This window comes from Lissotriton vulgaris, chromosome 12 (assembly GCF_964263255.1).
Source record: "Lissotriton vulgaris chromosome 12, aLisVul1.2, whole genome shotgun sequence".
Lineage (NCBI taxonomy): Eukaryota > Metazoa > Chordata > Amphibia > Caudata > Salamandridae > Lissotriton > Lissotriton vulgaris.
In genome coordinates, this window is record NC_141700.1 from 539277138 (window position 1) to 539299481 (window position 22344).

The 22344-nt window shown below is 40.1% G+C and overlaps 1 protein-coding gene across 3 annotated transcripts in view; it reads left to right on the forward strand.

Annotated features, from left to right (window-relative positions):
- LOC147677686 (SLAM family member 9-like) overlaps nt 1–22344 on the forward strand; it is a 479844-nt gene that overhangs the window by 214598 nt on the left and 242902 nt on the right. For 2 of the 3 annotated variants that reach the window (XM_086945330.1, XM_086945331.1), the window contains exon 4: nt 8573–8698. The exons of the other annotated variant lie outside the window; for it this stretch is intronic. In XM_086945330.1, the coding sequence (XP_086801456.1) occupies nt 8573–8698 (126 nt within the window). The remainder of the gene's footprint in view (nt 1–8572; nt 8699–22344) is intronic. 3 annotated transcript variants of the gene reach the window in all.

Genomic DNA, 22344 nt, shown 5'->3' on the forward strand with positions numbered 1-22344 from the left:
AACCATTCAAATAACGCGCATGAGATGGAGCACCCCATAGGCAGCTCCCTATCCACAAACCATTGGCCCTCAAATTGAATGCCTAGCAGCTGAAAGTCCTCTGGGAGCAAACAAAAAAGCTGATTTAATGTCACACTTTGCCATGAGCGCCCCTTGCTTCAGCTCCTCCACTATGGCCTGTGCCACATCTACAGAGGAAAATGTGACAGAGGACTGTTCCTCCGGTATGAAGGCATTAATAGAGTTGCCCATTGGCCATTACACGTGTTGAATTAACCAGAACTGCCCTATTTCTTTTTTGGTCACCACCCCAATAGGTGAGCTCATTAGGTCATCCATGGGCCAATCAATAAACGGCCCAGCCATCCATCCCTCCTCAATCTCCTTCCACAGTTTTTCACATCATATGCTTAAGCGGTCCCACCAATTTGAGGTTCTTGGCCCACAGTCACACCCCTGGTCCTTGATATCCCATTATAAAATCACAAGCAAACCCCTCCTTTAACAATTTCACTACATCCCTCTGGTCATATTGTGCTATCCAAAACTTGAGCCACTACAAATGAATTGGAGTATCCCTGTCAGCCCCTGGAACCAGACGACTGGACTTGATGCTGATTGCCAGACTACCTCTGATGCTTAAACTGACCCAACGAGGTACTGTTTTCCCTCCCGCCCCATAGGAGTTAACGAGGGGTGCTTCCCTGCGCACTTGGATCACTTGTATCTAAACTTACAGTACTCCCTGGTGTCCATTCCCTTATTAAAATCCCAGCATGCCCTGTCTGTCCAGGTTGTCCTTTGCGGGTCGATACCACCCTCCACCCAGGGGGGGAGCCCTTAAAAGCGCTGATACAATGTAGGAAGACCTCTGGCTGTGAATATTGTTTTGCCCAACTTGAGAGGGCCCATAGAATGTTGCAAAAGGTCTGAATACACCTCGTCCCCCACTGCATCTCGTGATCCAAAGCCATGTATGTCCGAAATTCATCATGATATTGTGCCCAAGCATATCCCCAAAAATTGTTCTGTGCTTTGCATATTGTGCCCATATTTTTTTATTAACACTACACACTTCTCAGGGTGCTTTTCACAATAAACGCTGGCATGCATGAGTACGGCTGTGGTCCAGTTCTCTATTGTTAGCCTAACTTTGGGCTGCTTGGCCAGTTCAAATTCCTCCACCTTAGAACCATCCTGTGCTTTCAACTCCCTATGTTACAGTTTCATTATCTCGACATCTTCACCGTTCCGTATTTTCTTCTTACCCCCTGCTTCATTGTTTAAAAAAATGTTTTTTTACTTTGCTTTTGAAAAGAATTGGCAGCTGCACACTTATATCTATCTACTCACTACACCATGCATACAATTCTCCACTATCCCACCCATTTCTACTGTCCCCCATTTTGAAATATGTTTTACATTGGTTTTGCAAGGGCCAATCAGCCACACACTGCCACCAGGCCTTCTTTTGCCTACTCGCTCATTGTCCCACATCCATCCTCTTACCACACCACTGCGTCACTGTCTTTTTTTATAAGTAAATAAATTGAATTGTTTTTGCAAGGACTTAGCAGCTTGACGCTGCACCTTACCCACTTGCTTCCCTACCTGACCATTGTTCCCTCTGCCCGTTCCTTGCCATCCCCGATTTATTGCTTTTTTTATTATTATTTGTTAATATTACTTTTGCTAAGCCTAGCAGCTGCTCACTACTACTGGGAACGCTTGCTTCTCGCAAGTTGCATGCCATACCAGTGCATACCTGATTTTCTTAAATTATTGTTCTAAAATGGCCGCCACTATTTTAGTGCTGCAAATTATTAATAAAGTATAAAAAAAATACCAGATGGTCCTTTGTGAGAGCATATATTTGCATGTTTGCCCTCGCACCGTCTCGAAATGATATTTGCTATGTACTGAAATAAACATTCTAATACTCCCAATCGTGCATGTGAATGGGCGTGGAAGCACTGATTGCATATTGCATCTTTTTTTCTAATTATAAAAATCCATCCAAGATCACAGCTAGTCCATGCAAGTGTGGACAGCCATTTTGGAATGACTTATTATCTTTTATGAAAGGAGAATCAAGCTGTTTGTAATGTTTAAGTGCTTTTGGTCATAAAGTATAGCAAACAAAGTCAGCATTGGCAAAGCATCTAGATCAGCACCCTCATTATAAAGATGTGTTTGCTTTAAAGTGGAATCTAACAGCATGGTTTGGCATGTCTGTGAACACACTGGCAATTACATTTCAGGACCATGTCATGTGTAATTCTGCACCTACGTTGGTTTTGCACTTGTATTTGCTGCCTTTGTAATAGAGAACGGAGTAAACACCTTTTTTGTGCTTTTCAAATGATTAAAAATGGTGCTTGGATCAATGGTAAACAAAGTGGAAAAAGTAACGCAAATGGTTTATTTAATAAACCTGTTTTGATTTTATCCGTTGGCCTAACTTTTATGTAGCGGTCCATGTAACATTTTATCCAGAGCACATGATTGCATCACATCAGCACCTACTTCCATTCACTATCTAACATATACACTTACCTGTCATGCAGTATGAACGAGTACTAAGGGGTCCTTGATAGGTAGACCTTGATAGGTATCTGATCGGGGCCAGATGCACCCGTGCTCCTTGCCTTCCTGATATTCGTAGAGACTGACACTGCCGACGTTTTATTGATCTTAGTATCTTTTGTTTCCACAATTTGTTCTCCCGCCTCTTCATTTTTAATAGACTTATTCTGTTTATATAGCTCACGAAGGTAAATATCCCAGTTTTCTTCTGAAACAGGAGTTGCCTCCAGCTTTTTTTTGGATCCCGTCATTTTTGCAATCAGTGTCCAATATTTGCGCTGGTTGTTATGTTTAGCTGCTTGTTGGATTTCAGTCCAATTGAAGTCCTGCTTCAGTTTTTTCTGTTTAGTTTTTTCTCGTCGTATTTGATTCTTTAATCTATTGATTTCCTTTTTGTTTGCTGGCGAGAAGTTCAGATACTGGGCGCGTATCAGCCTATTGAGTTGTTTTACGACTGGTTGGTTCCAGTTTTTATTCTTATTTCTCCATTTACTTTTTACTGATCTGTTGTGTTCTAGTTTACTTTGCAGAGCTTGTTTGAGATTATTCGTTAACTGTTCGAAATTCTTTATAGGGTCATCTGAATATATGTTGGTCAATATATTGGTTTCGGAAATTAATAGCCTCAGATAGTCCAGATTTTCTGTCCCCCAATAAATGCGACGCCTTGTTATGTTTATTTCCGTTTTTGTTGTAAGAAATATTGGCTGATTGTAAGAAGAGGACTGTGCAATCCAATGGGTTGAAAGGTTTAGAAGAGCATGATCACTTTCTTCATTGAATATTATCGAAAGTTGAATCATTTGTTCTTTTTCTTCGATCCCGCATATAAAATAATCCAGGGTAGAGGGAGATCCATTTCCTTGCCGTGTGTATGTTGCTGGTATGTCACCGTTGATGTTACCGTTTAATATAGTCCCATTAATGCTGGAGAGAAAAGATAATAGTGCGCGTCCTCTCTTATCTGATTTAGATCCTTTTGGGAATTCAGGGAGTGATGTTTCCAAAGATTCCTCTTTGAAAAGACGAGCCCATTTCTTTATCTCACAGTTTGAAATTTTAGCGTTCAAATCCCCCATTATAAGATATGGTACGTGAGATTGATCTTCAATGATATGGGTGATTATCTCCATTAGGCGGTCAAACAGCAAATCATTATTATTACTGGGAGGTGCGTAGATGTTGAAAAGTAATATTTTTCCAAGTTTGGCTGACGCTTGAGTTCTAAGGGATACTTTTAAACATTGTAGATTGTCTATTTTTGTATCGATTATTTCCTGTGACCAAGAGTGATCTTCTTTTAATAATATTGCCAGACCACCCTTGGCGTGTCCCCTTCTATATCTTTTTGCCAACGTTTCATATACATAGTATCCTTTTTGAGTAAAGGTATTACTGAACCAAGTTTCCTGGAGGGCAATGATATCAGGGGAGTTTTTGATTGCATGTTTCATTTTTAAATCAGTTTTCCCTGCCATGTTCCAGGACAATAACGTCAGACCTTTGCTAAACTTGGTGTTGTTGTGAATTTACCGTTTTTTGCTATTTAAGGTTTCTGATAACCATGCCCACGATTTTATTGAGTTCTCAGTGTTACTAGAGCTTGAATTCCGGGACCATACTGACCTCTCACCTTGTATTACTTGTATTTTGAGTGAATCTTTCCTCATAATATTTGATGCCGAATCTCCCCAATTAAAACTATTATTTTCTTTTCTTCTATTGGTTTGTCCTAATGTACCTTTGTTTAGGTTGTTGATTTTAAGATCTTCCACCGAGATTACATCATAGCCATTTTTGTGAAGAATTTCCTTCTCTCTGATTATTATTCCAGGCAAAACTGAGGAATAAAAGGATACCTGTACTAGTTTGTTATTATCTTTTATTGGAAAGAGTACTAGGTCGATTTCTTTACTTGTCAGAGAGTTCAGGGATGGTATTTCTTGCAAGAGATTGATTATTCTACCACGATTAAACGGCTCCTTGTCTGAGGGAAATAGCTCTTCGATAGTTATGTGTTTAGATGGAATTACTTCCCATGATTGAGATTTATTATCATGTAGTTCTTTTATATCCATGATATTTTGCGTTGTTGATCTGTTTCCTATCGGAGGACAAAATTCGTCTGCTTTTGGGTTTAAGGGTTTTTCTGATGGTAATTTTTGAGTTTCTGGAGAGTTCACCAAATTTACGGGAGTGAATTTTTGGAATTTAAGCTTATTCCCTTTTTTCCTCTGTATTCTCCTCAAGGGTTTTCTCTTCTTCTTCCCCCTTACTTGTTCCCTAGTGTTACTTTTTTCAGACTGTCCTCCTTGGCTGAAATCCTGTTCGGCAGTTACTCCCGATAACTCTGCTTTATTTTCCCCGGTAATCTGATCACGATTATTATCGGTTACTTTATTCGAAAAGATAGGATAATGTTTAGTTTTGTTTTCGGTGATGGTTTCCGATTCTTCTTTGAACAGTTTTTTAAGTGAATATGTGATAAGAGGTTTTTCCTTATTTCTTAGTCCCTTAGTTTTAGTCTTAATTATTAGTACGTCGTTCGTTTGCGTGCTTGCTTCCTGTTGTTTTGGGGTCGCACTTCCATTTTTATGAAAATTATCTATTTGTTGTGATTCGACTGCTCCGGGTTGTTTTGGTGAGACTTTAGTTAGATCTTTTTTCTTTTTTTCTTCAACCAGGAATTTAAGTATTCCTATTTGTACGTCTAAAGTATCGTCCGAGTTTGCTAAAATTTGACCAAGATGAGTTAGTACTGATTCCAAAATTTCTTGCAATGAAAAAAGTGCTTTTGACAAGGGAGAGGCAATATTTTCAGAATTTGGATTTATGAAATTAGGGGCTGATAGGTTGGCCAGATTAGAATAAAGGTTAGGCGATTTTTCTGGTGAACTGGTTAGTGGATGTTTTTGACTTAGCAATATTTCTGTTTTTTCTTCTTCGGTCTTCGTGTGATGATTTACTGATACATCAAAGAATAAGTCGTTGTCCTGGTTTTTTATAGGTGTTATAGATGTTATTTGAGACGTATCTGGGAATGATTTTTGACATTCTTCCAAGAGAGAGAAATTTGCCAAATAACTTTCAGTTGTTATTTGACCTTGTTTATTGGGTTTCTGATCTGAGAGATGTAGCGAATCATGGTCAACCTTATTTTTTGAAGGATCCAGCTTATTTGGATCATCAGTTGAATATGGAGAAAGACACTTTTTCTTGGAGAGGGTAGAGAAGTATTGACTTATAGCTGGAGTACTTGATATTTGACCAGGTTTTAGTGATTTGTCAACAGATTTTCTTACAGCTGCGTCTGTCCCCATACGCCTCATATAGATTGTTCGTGAGCGTAGTTTTTTTAGAGCCCTCATTCTTGGGACCGGAAATCTACTTTATGGCTTATAGTAGTCGCAGCAGGTTTTGTGTATTTGTAATAACTTTATCTTTATCTCACAGTCTCAGTTGATCAGTAAGGAATGGGGGGGTTTTCCACGTCGGTATCAGAATTTAGTTGAGTAGTGTCCTGAACGTTAGTGGGGTGGCCCGTCCCGTCCTCGGTCGTCCCCGGACGGCCTCAGACGGCCCGCCCTTTGTCCGGGCTTCGTTCCGCGCTTGGTCCCGCGCGCTTCCCGCGCCGCGGAAGGCTAATTGGTTTTTGTACGTTTCGTCAGTAGGCGTGTCAGTGGGCGTGTCGCCTGGGGGAAGAGGAACCAGCTGATCCCAGCTTGGAATTCTGGTCCTCGCAGTCCCCCAGGCTAGGCGCGCTGTAGTTTTGCCCAGCCTCAACCCTTCTGACTCCAGCTGGGAGCGACAGGCAGAGCTTGCGGATTGCAGCTCACGCTCACACCAGCGAGTCAAGGGGAGGCGCGCCACGGAGCAACAAACAGAGACAGCGTCAGCTCAGGCACAGCAGCTCAGGACACAATCGGTGAGCAGAGGTAGAGATCCCTCGCCAGGCACGAGTAGCAGCAGTTCACAGTAACCAGATAGCGGTGAGTGGCGCCCGCGAAGCGGGTGTCACGAATTCTTATCCTGCCTCGTCAGTGGGCGTGTCCGTGGGCGTGTCGCCTGGGGGAAGAGGAACCAGCTGATCCCAGCTTGGAATTCTGGTCCTCGCAGTCCCCCAGGCTAGGCGCGCTGTAGTTTTGCCCAGCCTCAACCCTTCTGACTCCAGCTGGGAGCGACAGGCAGAGCTTGCGGATTGCAGCTCACGCTCACACCAGCGAGTCAAGGGGAGGCGCGCCACGGAGCAACAAACAGAGACAGCGTCAGCTCAGGCACAGCAGCTCAGGACACAATCGGTGAGCAGAGGTAGAGATCCCTCGCCAGGCACGAGTAGCAGCAGTTCACAGTAACCAGATAGCGGTGAGTGGTCTATTACAATTGTCCACTCACCACCGCAACGGCCAAAGGGATCGCTCGCCATATTTACGGCGGTCCCGTGATGCTGATTAAGATGCGCCCGCCACACAGGCGGGCGCATCCAGCATTTTTTACATTGCGGCAGGCGGTGCTTTCAGCAGCACCCACCGCAATCTAAAAAAGGCATTTGTGCATTTGCATGCACAACGTGGCAAGCACCACGTGGTGCCTGCCATGTTGTGCATGTAAATGCAGGGGGGTACCATTGGTACCCCCCATGTGCACCCCCAACACCCTGAGGGCCCGTAACAGGCCCCCAAATTCAGGCATCGCATGCCTTTCCATGTCGGCAACGCCGCCATGGAAAGACACATCCTGCCTGCATTACAATATGGATGGCAGTGTCCTGCAGACACTGCCACCATATTATACCCCTTTTCTGCCCAGTCTCCTGTTTGACAGGCGGAAAACTGGCGGACGGTCTTTCCGTCCGTCAGAGTCCCCCCCGACATCGTAATATGGCGGGCAAAATGGGATGTGGGCAGTGGAAAATATCAGGTGGATCACCATGCGGGCGGTGGCGTTTCGCCCAACATACTAATAGACCCCTAAATGAGAAGATGGATTTGAGGACATTTTACATCAGGCCAAACACCGATACACTCTTGACTCTATGACTGCAGTATCAAACACAGATACACTCTGGACACTTTGATGTCAGTGTCAAACACAATACACTCTTGACTCTTTGGCACCAGTATGAAACACCAATACACTCTTGACGCTTTAACGCCAGTGTCAAACACCAATACACTCTTGACACTTTGACGATAGTATCAAACATCAATACACTCTTGACACTTTAATGCCAGTATCAAACACTAATACACTCTTGATGCTATGACACCAGTGTCAAACACCAATACAATCTTGACACTTTGACACCAACACCAATACACTCTTGACACTTTGACGCCAGTGTCAAACACTGATAAACTCTTGATGCTCTGATGCCAGTTTCAAACAAGGATACCCTCTTGACACTTTGACACCAACACAATACATGCTTGAAACTTTGACGCCAGTGTCAAACGCCAATAGACTTTTGATACTTTGACACCAGTGTCAAACACCGATACTCTCTTGACGCTTTGATACCAACACTTTATACTCTTGATGCTTTGATGCCATTGTCAAACACCAATACACTTTTGATGCTTTGACTGTAATGTTTACACCTTGGTGATTGCCGTTTTTGTTTTTCTACAAAAATATTGTTACCATGGTGCGATGAAAACCATAAAAGTGCTTCAAGAGTCTTATTCACACCTGTGGAGCCACCTCACACTGAATAAGAGAAGTGTATTGTTACCCAATTCAATGCTACTCATTTCATCGACCTCTGAAGGTGAATCTGTGACTATGAGATCAAATAAATTCCTGCCGTGGATGCACTAGTCAATTGAGCCACCAAATATCAAATTTACAATGATAACATATCTTATTGTGTTCATTTGATGGGTTTTACCTAAGGGCCAATTTTTCATGAGTTAGTTTGATTCTGTGATGTCTGGAATTATGCCATCATAACTGTTTCAATTCAATATTTTTCTTTCTTTTATTCTAGGTTCTCCACCGGAATCGCGGGTGCTTGGGTATTTCATTATTCCAGTTGCCCTCATCGTTTTGTCAATCCTTGGGCTTTTTATTTACTTATATATGAAAAAGAAGAAGAAAAAAAGATTGGATGAAGGCAGGTAAAGCTTCTTCTCCCTACATTACTTCTCAACCATCACATTGGGCCATTTCCCACAATATCACTTGGTTATGACAATACTTATTTTTCTATTTTTTATGTGCCATTCAAAGGGGAGTTTAGAACTAAATATCTATATATGTTAAGCCAGAAGTATTGCTAGTACTACTTCAACTGTACTTAGCGCCCTGCAGTGTATAATCAGTGTTTGAGTGCTGAAACCGGAGCACTGCATCTCCTCTACATCCAAAACCAAAGATGGTCATCACATCTTCACTAGTGTTTGACAATTAGAAATTCCATGAAAAACATAAAAAATATAAAGAAGATGCAAAATAAGAGCTAACACAGCATACATAAATCTACAGAACTGACTATTTCCATCAAATGTATTAAATCCATAACATTAACACAATTATTTCATTATGACATTATTGACACCCAGATCATCATACCTTTTCTTGAGTTTCAACCCTTTTCCCTTGTACATAGCAATTTTGGTACCTTACACATCTTAGAAAACCAAAATTCCCAATTAGAGGTTACGAAATCGAGCCAATCTTTTGCCCTTCTAAGATGAGCAACAACTAAATCAATGAAGCATAAACCAGTATGTTAAGATCTAATATTATGATCTCTCCCTAACATAATAGATAGATTGTTAAATGGAAAATCTGCTACAAGTATACCAGTCAACTTCTTCAGAATACGTTTCCAAATTTGTCTCAAGTTTTGTGCACTGAGTAAACATATTAATATCATCCACCGTATCTGGTCTCCTTCTGGATCATTGTGAATAGTTTTGTGTTTCTATTCATACAACCTAAGAGGAGTGTAGTACACCATATGTATTAGTTTAAAATTCTGTATTCATAAATTAGCAGCACTAAGAAACTTGCATCTATACTCAATACCAGTGAGCAAAATCTCTTAAGTTATTTTGAGATTTAGTTTCTGTGACCATCGAACAGTTAGTACAGCATTGCAATGTTTTATTGTTGAGATAATAAGTAAATATAAATGTTTAATACTTTCATTATTCACTATTAGAAATATGTCTATTAAAGGTGTGTGTGCTCTGTTTTGCAAAATAGATCCTAATTTGCAGAGGCGTAAAGTAGCCCCCTCTAGGTAGGACATATTCATTTAATATAGCACTAAACATATGTTGTGAATTTGCCTGAAATTTTGACCCCAACACAATGAGACACTTATACTGCCAAGTGACAGCTAACATTATTGTAAAAGATATGTAGAGAGAAGAAAGTTTAGCAACCATTGGATAGTTGTATATTTTGGGTATTTTAAACATCTTACTTCTTTGTCACTTGTATATTGATTGCCTCTTTAGTAGTCCTAAATTTCGCTGTTTTGTAGAAGTTAAGATCAAAGCATTGTATCACATGTCCTGGTGCCTGTCAACAAGGGAATAATTAAAAAAATAAAAGAAATTGGTTGTTCTGTTGTTGAATCAGGGTTGGCATTCGCTTACCCACGGAAGCTTAAAAATAAAAATTAAAAAACAGAAGTGCCCAACCTCCCATGCAGATTAGTAGTTTAGAAAAACACTTAACAGCCTATTGTGCCTTATTATACCACCATAAAAAGCTCCCAAAAAAGGAATTAAGATAATTAAAAAAAGAAGTTCAGAATATTTTGATGAATTATTGTCAAAATATATTTAAAGTAACAGAGGATAATCATTGTAACTATATAACATCTCGCAATCAAGGATGTATGACAATACAATGCATACCTTTACCACGCATGCCTTTACCATGATTAATTTCCCATGCAATGCCTCTACAATGCAAATCCTTTACAACGAGTGCCTTTACAATGTGTGTCTTTTCAACACAAGGTAAGTATATGGTAAGGTAAGTGAAATTCATATATATATATATATATATATATATATATATATATATATATATATATATATATATATATATATATATATATATATAATTGGTTCCACGCCTTGCCGGCCAGAACGAGAAGAAATGGATACGGACACCATAAAATGCGTGGAAATGTCAGGTCTTTATTTATCCAACAGCTTACTATGACGCGTTTCGGTTAACAGAGTAACCTTGCTCACATATATATATATATATATATATATATATTGACACAAGAAGATCTAGAGAATGGGATGGACTCAGACACTCAGAATTCTGTGGATTTGTGGGGATTACGACGGATGAGACACTCACAAGTAAATGCAAACCCAAGTCTCTAAGTTCTTCCCTCAGCTTCCTGCTAGCAATAAGATAGATGTTTTCCAAGAAATAATGACAGAGGGGCTAAATAGGATCAATGAAAAACAACTCAAAAGGAAGGGAAGAAACCTAGCAAAATGACCAAAGATGGCTGGTGGGAGCATTATTATTATATCCGCTAACAAAGGGGGCAATATTGTCACATTAAGAAAAGAACAAAATACAGTGGAAGCTAAGAGACAACTGGGGAACACGGAAAACTACCAACAATTTTCCTATGACCCCACAAAGGAATTTATGGAGTTGTTCTGTAAGAAACTGGCAAGTTGGCATTAAAGGGAATTGCTGGACGACAATGAGTACTTGTACTTAAGAACTGACCACCCTATAACACCAACAATGTACTTATTAATTAAAGTCCATAACTGCAAAGTGAATCAACCTAGGAGGCCAATGGTCAATTCAATTGGAGTCCTCCTTGAGAATACATCAAGATTCATTGATCTCTTCCTTTGTCCATACCTAACTACGCTGCCATCCTATTTAAGAGACTTGCTTGATTTCCTCAACAGGATTGATGGTATACCTTGAAAGTCAGATTATTGGATGGCAAAATCTGATCTTGTGTCACTGTACAAGTGTAGTCAGCATTCAGTTGGGATGAGAACCTATCACGATCACTGTCACTATTGGAACATTCTAAAATAATAATAGGAATGATGAGTTTTTGCCTCCAAAAACAAGGCACTGCCATGGGCACGTCCTTTGTGCCAACCTATGCAAACCTAACCAAGGGTTGGTGGGAGGCGGAGACTGTGTGGAATGATCAGAACATGATACAAATGGACCAGGTCCTCATGTGGGTCTGCTATATCGATGATTTATTTCTGATATGGGAGGGTGACAGGAAGAACTTTGAATTGTTCATTGAATCTCTGAGTAACAACCCCAAAAGTTCAAGTTCACCTTCGACATCACTAACCAGGAGAGTAACTATTTTGACATCTGTATGTACATGAAGGATAACAGAATTTGCCCAAAAATTCAAAGCAAAATCACCAGTAGCAACAGTATCCTCCATAGCAACAGCGAACACCCATGTGCATTAAAATGGATTGTCCCCTATGGGGAAATCCTCTGGACAAGAAGAAACTGTTCAGAGATGGATGAATTTGAGGTACAAGTTTGTGAAAATGGTCAACACATTGAAGTGTGGGGCTATCCAAGAAAGGGTTTGGACAATGCCCTAAAGAGAGAAAGGAAGAGGAGAAGGGAAGATCTACTGGTAGTCAAACCCAAAACTGTGAAAGACAAGAATGATGCTAGACACACAATGTACATAATTGAATATGATTCAACAAACCAGGAAACAAGGGAACTCATGAGACGGAATTGGAGGATTGTGAAATTAGATGAGACCCTTAAGGATCTATTACCGGAGTACCCCAGTATCACAGACAAATAAACACCCTCCCAGGGTGATAGACTCATGAGCAGTTATATGCAGAGAAATAGAGATGGAAACATGGGAAATTCAAACTGGCTCTCCAACAACAAGAAGGGGTTCTGGAAGTGACATAGATGTAAAGTGTGTCTGTATGCTCGCAACAATACCCAATTTGAGACACGGCACAGTAAACTCAGCAACATCAAGGAGTGGATAACATGTGAAACCCTGTTTGTGATCTATGTGCTGGAATGCTCCTGTGGGAAGAGATACGTTGGGAGCATGGTTAACAAGTTGAAGCGATGACTTTTCCAGCCCATAAGAGCCGTAAGGAATACAGACTTTGTATACTCTATGTCAAAACACCTGTGGGAGGTAAATGCCAGTGATATAGGTAACATGTGTTTCTATGGAATCCAGAATGTTGAACAAAAAAAAGCCCCACAGTTGGGAATAGAGAATTGTACTTACGGAGGCTGGATTTAAGATGGATCATACTGATTGTGACTGAACAGCCATGGGGCCTTAATCTGGCTGCAGTAATCCATGTGCACCTTTGATTAACTCAACAACCAAATCCTGCGGGATGCCCCTTGGTCCCCCTCCAAACTTGACCCCCCACCCACCCCTGCGGACCATTCCAAGAACCACAGGATCTCCCTGGACACCAACATTTCCATGAGTAGGCATATCAAAAGTATTTCCTCGTCATGTATTCACATCCTGCAAATGATTTTCAAGTTGATCCCATTGAACACCACACGAACAGCCACCGAGGCTCTTATCACAAATAGACTTGATCATGGAAAACTACTCTAATGGCCCGATTCCGATCTTGTTTGGAAGGCCTCCGAATCGGATTTGGATTTCCCGGATCCGATTCGTAGTCCTTGTTTCTGACCAATTCGTACACAGGTCCGTACAACCAAGTACGATGCGAAGATCGCATATGCGTCGACCGAATCGTTTCCAGGACCCAAACCTGTCCGTACGACTCATACGTAGCCAAATCGTGCCGCACAATGGAGACGGATTCTGACTGAGGGAGTACGATTCGGACAGCTGCTTCGCCTTGGTCTCAGCGAGACGAAACGGTTGTCAGAATCATTCTTCAAGGGGCAACAGCAGGCCCCCCTTCACCCGGGGTCTTCCGAATCTGTCACGGGGGTGTGCTCATGGGTCCCCCCTACCCAGGCATGCACAGTGTGGCCAGCACAATGGGGGGCTGGCCACAGGGTGCACGCTTTTCTCCTCCCACCCCTTTATGTTATGGGAGCCTGTGTGCGCATCAGTACACAGGCTCCCAAAGAGATCAATGAGAGTCCGTAAGCATACGGCTACATCGTACTCGCTTATTCGGACTCTGGGAATACGTATCGGTCGGAAAGCCCTCCGGATCTGATTCGTACGGAGGGCTTTCCTAGCGAGATCGGAATCTGGCCATATGTTGAAATCCTATCCCTTGTCCTATACTGATGCCAAACCACCCAGAACACCACTGCCAGACTTATCCTGAACATCCGTGAAATAACCACATACCCCCACAACTCAACAATCTCCATGCCTCACCTTCTACCAACCCACCAGACACCTTCGATCTACATCCTAAGCAAGAGCACACCCCTTCTCACCAAGAAGACCCGAAGTGGAGGACATTCCTCATACCTTGAAGCCAAGACCTGGAATGTCCTCCCTAAACACCTCAGAACCTCCCCCTCCCTGATGGATTTCGACTTCCAAAGGAATTTCAGGTCAAGGCTCTTCCAGACAAAACAGGCCTAATGTACTCCCCCCAGGCCTGCTCTACTCAGTGCCTGGATACCCTCGTGGGTGATTAGCCATGCTCTACAAATTCACATAATATAACAACATAACTAAAGCCAAAATAACATTGGTGAAAATACATAAATCAGATGGGTGGGCAGATTTAATATTCCTACTCCCAACTAATGTAACATTGGGAAGAATGTTGGACGGGTGGGGCATATTTACTATTCCAAATACAACCTATACAAAATGGTAGAAAGAGACTGAATCTAGAGGGGTCAGATTCAATATTCCCACTCCATATCATTACCACCTGGGAAAGTGTTGGACTCTAAGCGGGCAGGGTGTGGGCAAATGAAGCACTATTAATCCAAAATGAACAGCATTGTAGAAAATATTTATTTTTGAGGGGTCAAATATACTATTCACAGACTAAACATATCACCATTAAAGAAAAAAAGTCTATAAATAGTAAACAAATAACAATAAATCAGTATCAGTAATGTATTACTTATTAATGTCAATAAGATCTCTAAATAAAATGAATTAAATATAAAACCAATATAAATATAAATAATTGAAAAATATAATAAGTGACGTTCATTTATAAAAACACAAAAGTTTAATTCAGATTTTGAACATTATAACTACAATTTTAAAGAAATGATGTTAAATAAAAAAGTAAAAAAGCTAAAATGATAAAAACTATTTCTTGAACAGAATCAAATCTTATTTTCTTTAAATATTAAAATCATATGTCAAAATGTTTTACCAAAAAAAACCCAGATATTTCAAGCAAAAAATTGAAGATCATTAGATTTTAAAATGCTACCCATCCAAAACCCAGTTTTCAGACAGAATATGGAGTTGGAAATGTCAACTTACACAAATGTAGAGTTGGAAATTTCATGACACAGAAATATCGACAGCAAGAATATCGTGGTCCAGAATATTGAATTTAAGGTAAGAAATACAGTTTTCAAAAATATAGAAGTCATTAATATTGTTGTCAAAAATATAGTTCTTTAAAATATAGATTTTTTAATTAGTTTTATGCATTTTAGCTTATATTTTGAATGTATGTGATGTAAATTTTTTGTATAAGTATTGTTTTTGTTTTTTAATATATGTGTTACATTTTTAGCAGTTATCAATTTTATTTTAATTTAATTTTGTGTTTTTAGTTCTAAAGCGGGTTGTGGGTTTATAGGGGAATAGGGTGAGAAGTAATTTAATTATAATAAATGAATGATTATTTTTTATCTATTAATATTTGTTTCTCGATCCCCCCCAACCACGTGTGGGTTGGTTTATGGTCGTTGCCCGTCCAGCGGACAGGTTACCTGCCACTAAGGTGCCATTACACGGGAGAATAGCATTGAAGCCCGCTAGTGACCTTAGTGGGGTCCCATTAGGACACAGCAGAACCCTGTGGCCTGCTCCTAAGTTTCCAGTGGAAGGTAGTATTGTCCCTCCACTTTGTGTAGCACAGTTTGTATTTTTTTAGGTCCTGATGAATTGCTATAAGAGCATGAAACATGTCGACCACTAGGTAGAATATACACCACTGGATCATTGCACCAGTGTGTAACTCTTCTCATCACTGTTTTTATTAAGGTAGTTAACCACACCATTAAAATGCTTCGCAGATTACCTAACCTTTTTTAATTATTACCCACCTTTCACGTCTAAACTTCACCTTAAAACCCCCATACCCACATGCACCAACTGGCAGGAACAAAAGATCTCCGATAAAGAGCCCCTTCATGGGTGCCCGTCAGACATTGCATCGCCAGTCTGACGAGGAGCAAAACCCAGATGATGAAGCATGACACCTAGCTCGCTAGGTGTGTGAGGGTTTTAGTTCCAAAAGGGGAATTTCCCCTTCTCCTCTCTTGCTTGGTTCTCCTACTCCCACCCCCCCTTTTTTTTGGGGGGGGGGACTGTGTTTCCTCTTTGTTGAACATAGTATCAGGGCTTTTACACTGGACCCCGTAAAAAAATAGCCCACCCCGGTTCCTCTCTTTGTTGATACATAATTTATTTGTCATTCATTATTAATTGGTTGTTAATTAGTATTAATTAATTAATTGGTATTTATTTATGGTAATTGTGTAATTTCTTTTAGATGCGGGTTGTTGGGGTTTATAGGCGTAAAGGGTGGGAAGTAATTTATTTTTGAATAATTAATAATTAGTAGTTAATTAATATTATTTATTAAATGAAAATTGAATATGGAAATTGAGTAATCCATTTTAAGTCTGGGTTGTAGGGTTTATATGGGGAAAGAGTGGGAAGTAATTTATGTTTAATTAATAATTAATTGATCATTTATATTAATTAATTAATTGATATTTAATTAGTGTAATTGTTTATATTTCTGTGTGGGGGTTCTTCCTTTTTTTGGGGTGAAGGTTGGGGAGTAAATTAATTTTACTTACTTTACAATTAGTTGATAAATACTACAAGTTTTTAACTGTAAATACGTTTAAATTTTGTCATTATTTCTTTTACAGTTTAATTTTAGCTGTGGGTTGTGGGAATTATAGGGGTAAAATGTGGGAAGTTCAATTTCTTTTATGAATTTTAATTAAATGAATTATTAATAATATTTTTTTAATTTGTAATAAATTATGTTAATTATGGAAGTACATTTTTTTAATTAAGATGTGGTTGTTGAATTGTAGTATTATGGGGTAGGGAAAAAAAGTTAATTTATGCAATTAATGCTTTGTTTCTAGCTAAAACTTTTCTAATTAAAAATATTTAATTGTTTGAAAATCATTTTTTATTTTATTTAATATAGTAGTTAATTGTCATATGTGTTCAAAATTATAATATCATCAAAGCTTTATTTCGATATACAGAATATCATAAAAGCACTTAGAAATATAAAACCACAATTCATATACATTACGTTTTTAAAAAAGTACATTACAATAAAACCATTCATAATTCATTAAATAGTTTAAAAACATATTAAACATGAGCAGCTTTGTGAGTTATTTTTTAAAAAAATTCCAACTAATACTAAGGTCATCTAATAGCCTTCGATCTAATCACCCAAGCCCAGCTCAGAAATTTGGCCACCCCACACACTAAGGTTGTACTAGTGTCTGCCTTAAGTATTCTGAGTGCAGAGGAATGATCCCTGGTTCCAAGCAGTAAACACACTGGTTTTAGCCATTTCTGTCTGGGTTTTGCATAGGCTGGGCATACAAAAAAGACATGAGGGATGTTTTCAGTGGCACCTTCACAAATTGGGCAGTCAGGTGAGGTTTGATGCGGGAGCTTCCACTTACACGTATAATCACGGAAGGGGAGGTTTCCCAACCTAAACTGGATAAAAAGGGATCTGTCTCTTGGTTTCTTGATGAAATCCAGGTAAGGCTCCAAACGAGCCTTTAATTTATGCTGCATGAACGCCTCAGTCAGCCTGCCTTGATTTCGGTCCCTTAATTTTTTTTCATCAACCCACTTCCAGTAGGCTCGTTTAGTTTCATCCTTGGATAGAGAAACCTCAGGCTCCCAATCGGTTGGCAGGCCAGATTCAAGCAAAAGCTTCTTTATATTGCGAATCCAGCTGATTTTGTGAGCACCATAAAGGTTCATAACTTCTTTCAAGCCATCCAAATACTTTGAGAGCTCGGGGGTCCGCCATAACCTGGCCCAGTATAAAAGAGGATGTAACCTAGCTAATTCCGTAATGGAACGGCGACCCAAATCGCTCAGTAATGGTTTGATGGGGGTACCCCTTGGTAGCGATGTCAGCTCCCTAAAAAACCTAATCTCAAAGGTGGTCAGGGCGTCAACACAATCAAAGCCCCACAGCTCTGCGCCGTAAAGGGCGCAGCCTACAGCTTTTGCAGCATAAATATCCAAGGCAGGAGCGATGGGCTCAGAGATGGATGTGCGATGTTCTCGCCCTAATGCTCCGACTACCCTTTTGTGACTTAATACCATTTTATCTATGTGAGGTTGCCACTTTAAATTATGTGAGATTCTAATACCCAGGTAATCAAATTCGTTTACGCGTTCCAGTGACACCCCATCTAAGGAGAGGGTGGATCTGGAAGCCTTACTTGGGTTGAAATAAAGGAGTTTAGTTTTTGAGGTATTTATAACCAAGCCCCTCCGCTCACAAAACAGACAGAAACGATCCAGCAGCCTTTGCAGACCCACGGGGGGGTTTTGAAACCAACAACGTGTCGTCAGCAAAAAGAAAGGTGGGCACTTTGTCACCCGCCAAGACCGGGGCATCAGCGTTTATTTCGAGCAGAAAGGAGACCACACTATTCACAAATAGCGTGAAGAGTGTTGGGGCTAACACGCAGCCCTGACGTACCCCTCGATTCACAGGTATTCTGTCAGTTTTCTGCTCTTGAGATCCCCATCTAATGCAGGCGTAGGTTCCATTATGCATGTGTGCCAGAAGATTTAGGATTGGTAGAGGAATCCCCATCTCCTCCAATATCAGCCAAAGGTGTTCACGGGGTACCAGGCCAAAGGCGATCTTTAAGTCAATAAATGCCAAATAAAGACCGCCTTTGCCAATGGTGGCCACCTTCCAATGAAGGAGTAGCAACCTGAAAGCTTGATCAACTGTGCCTGTGCATGCCCTGAAACCTGCCTGAAAGGGTGAGATGATATTGTTCTCCTCTGCCCAGGAGAGGATTCTATCCAGGAGGACCCTACCAACCACTTTCTGCCCAGCGTCTATAAGACTAATTGGGCGATAGTTGGCAGGGTCCTCCCTATGGCCCTTCTTGTAGATAGGGACCACCTCAGCCGCCTTCCATGAGTTGGGGACAGGTGAACCTGCTAATAGTGCATTTGTCAGATTTCTGAAATAAACAGCCCAACCATCAGAGTTATCTTTAAAAGGGTAACCCGGCACACCGTCCTGCCCTGGGGCTTTAGCAGATACAATTTTAGCTATTGCCGTCAGAACCTCTTTTTTATCAACTCTAATGGGAGCAGCCTGCCGAGAACCATCATCCAGTGCACCGCTCAAATGCCCTGGGGCTCCAGGCAGTGCATTACCACCATGGAGTTTACTAAAGTGTTCAAACCAATCACTGTCTGTGATATTATTCGGGATTTGATTCGAATCACAGCCATTCGAATTTCTGACGAGTGCCCAGAATAAATTACCATTCTTACTTTTACTAGCATCTTTAAGGCTTTCCCAGTGGGATTCTTCCCACTCCCTTTTAGCAATTGTCCACGGGTCCACCAAAATAAGGGACAAGGGGTTATGGTCACTCTCCACAGATGGTATAATGACCATATCTATCACTGACTTCCAATCTCTCCTGTCAACCATTATATAATCAATCCTGCTCTCGCACAGTACTCTATTGTATGTATTTGCTCCCTGAGCATCGGAGGACAGTACGACCATTCACAGCTCTTAGACCTGTTTCAATCATTAAAGCATTTAATTGAATAACTACAGGAGACCATCTCCTCACAGGTCTGAGGGTAAGAGGCGGGACGCCCCATTGGGCATCGTCCTCATGCACTCCCAAAATATCATCTGCTGCCAAAGGTTCAAACGAGCAGTTAAGGTCCCCTGCAACCAGGACTAAAGAGTCAGGAGAACATAATTTCAGCAAATGAGTAAAATTATAATATATATGTTTTAAAAATTATTAAATATATTTTTCTTTTAATATTAACATATTTATATTTATTATTATTTTTTAAATATTTTTGTTAATATTTTGTTTGTTTTTCATTTTTAACTGACTGGAGTGAGAATATTAATTGTTACCCCTTTGCAATTCAACACTTTCCCTGTTGTTGCACTCATTGGAGTGGGAATAGTAAATTGTATTCCGCCACTATCCAACACTTTCCCACCTGTTGCACTCACTGGAGTGAGAATAGTAATTTTTACCCCTCCGCTATCCAACATTTTGCCTACCGTTGCACTCATTGGAGTGGGAATAATACTTTTTACCCCTCCACAATCTAACAATTTCGCTACTGTTGCACTGACTGGATTGGGAATAGTAATTTTACCCCTCCGCTATCCAACACTTTCCCTACTGTTAAACTGATTGGAGTGGGAATAGTACATTTTATCTCGCCACTATCCAACACTTTCCCTATCGTTGCAGTCACTGGGTTGGTAATAGTAATTTTTACCCCTCCACTATCCAACACTTTCCCTACTGTTAGACTCACTGGAGTGGAAATAGTAATTGTTACCTCTCTGCTACCCAACACTTTCCCTACTGTTACACTCACTGGAGTAAGAACAGTAATTTTTACCCCTCCACTACCCAACACTTTCTGAACTGTTGCACTGATTAGAGTAGGAAATGTAAGTTTAAAGATATTTAAATAGTTTTATGTTTTCATTTATAATAGAATTTTTAAATTAGATTTTTTATGTAATTGATATATATATATATATATATATTCACTGAAAAAAACATAGGTTATAAACCATATATAGTTAGGGATTAGCATTTACAAAACCTTATTTTACTCGCATAAAACCATTGAAATTCCATATATAATTAGATGCGCTAACTATATATCGCGCACCCGCAATCCACTGCTGATGATGTCACATATTACATCATTCATGACATGGTTAGTGACATCACTGATGACATCACTGATGACATCTCAAATGACATCACTGATGACATCACTGATGACAACATCCAGTGACTGTATGTTTCTGTAAAGTTAAAATATGTCTTACATATTGAAGAATGAGTGGATGTATAAGTGTCTGGATGAAGGATTTAGTAGCTGCATGACTGACTGTATGAGTGAGTGATTAAATATGTCTCACTGAGTGCATGGGTTAGTGACTAAACTGTCTGAATGTGTGCATTATTATGTCTGTTGTTCTGTAAACTGTTGCATGTGTTGATAAGTAGCTATATGAGTAACTATATGGGTTATTGATTGGTTGCCCAAGTATTTGTATGGGAGACTGGGTGTGTGTGTGGGTGGCTGGGAGGTGTATGACTCTGTGCATAGATGTGTGAGCAGTTGATTCACTAGATCTATGGGTTCAAAACTGCATGTGGAAACAGCTGTATGGGCGGTTGACTGTGTGCATGAGTGTATTGGTGAGTGAATGGATATCTCAGTGCTACATGTCAAAGTAAGTACATATGTAAAACACAGTACATGTGAGAGTTGACATATATAAATAACTGTGCATAAGAGCCAGTGAATGTGTGAGTGGCTGTATGGATCATTGTGAACTTGTATCAGGGATTGTATAAGAGAGTAAATATGTGTTAGTATATGTTTGAATAAGTAAAGTTTGTATAACTGTGTTTTTGAGGAAATGGAGGTGTGATTGATTCTTTGCATGACTGACTAGGTGTGTGAGTAACTCCATGGATGAGTGACAGTCTGTGAGTGTCTGTTTACACTGATTGTATCTAAGGTTATATTAGAGTCTGAAGAGGTTCATCGTATTATCACATGAATGATATCATCAGTGATGTTATCAGTCATGTCAAATGAGATGTTTTCAGTGATGTCATCAGTGATGTCATTTGAGATGTCATCAGTGATGTCATCAGTGATGTCACTAACCATGTCATGAATGATGTAATATGTGACATCATCAGCAGTGGATTGCGGGTGCGCGATATATAGTTAGCGCATCTAACTATATATGGAATTTCAATGGTTTTATGCGAGTAAAATAAGGTTTTGTAAATGCTAATCCCTAACTATATATGGTTTATAACCTATGGTTTTTTCAGTGAATTTTCAAGGTTTTGTAAATGCAAATTCCTAACTATATATGGTCTATAACCTATGGTTTTTTCTGTGAATTTCATTGGTTTTTTAAAAGCTAACATTTGTAGCTGTAAAATGTATTCTTCTTTAAATCCAAAAATATATTTTAGATGTCTATTGATAATTTTTTTTTTTATATTTTTTTTCTCCGCTTCCGGTAAGCGAACCGGGAAGCTTTCCGTTAGCACATCTTGATGCCGCGATCTAGTACGCGAACCGGTAAACGTTTCGTTAGCGCAACTGTGACGCGTCGCGGAAGCGCGACGTATCACGTTGTCGCGTAATGCGTCTAATGACGCGCCGCGTTAGCGCTCCCGGAAGTGCTCCGGACCGCGAACCGGAAGCTATCCGAGGCGCGGCGCGCTCCGCGTAACGTGAGCGGAACAGGTCATGTGACTTGTTTATTAAAGTTTTCATTGGTT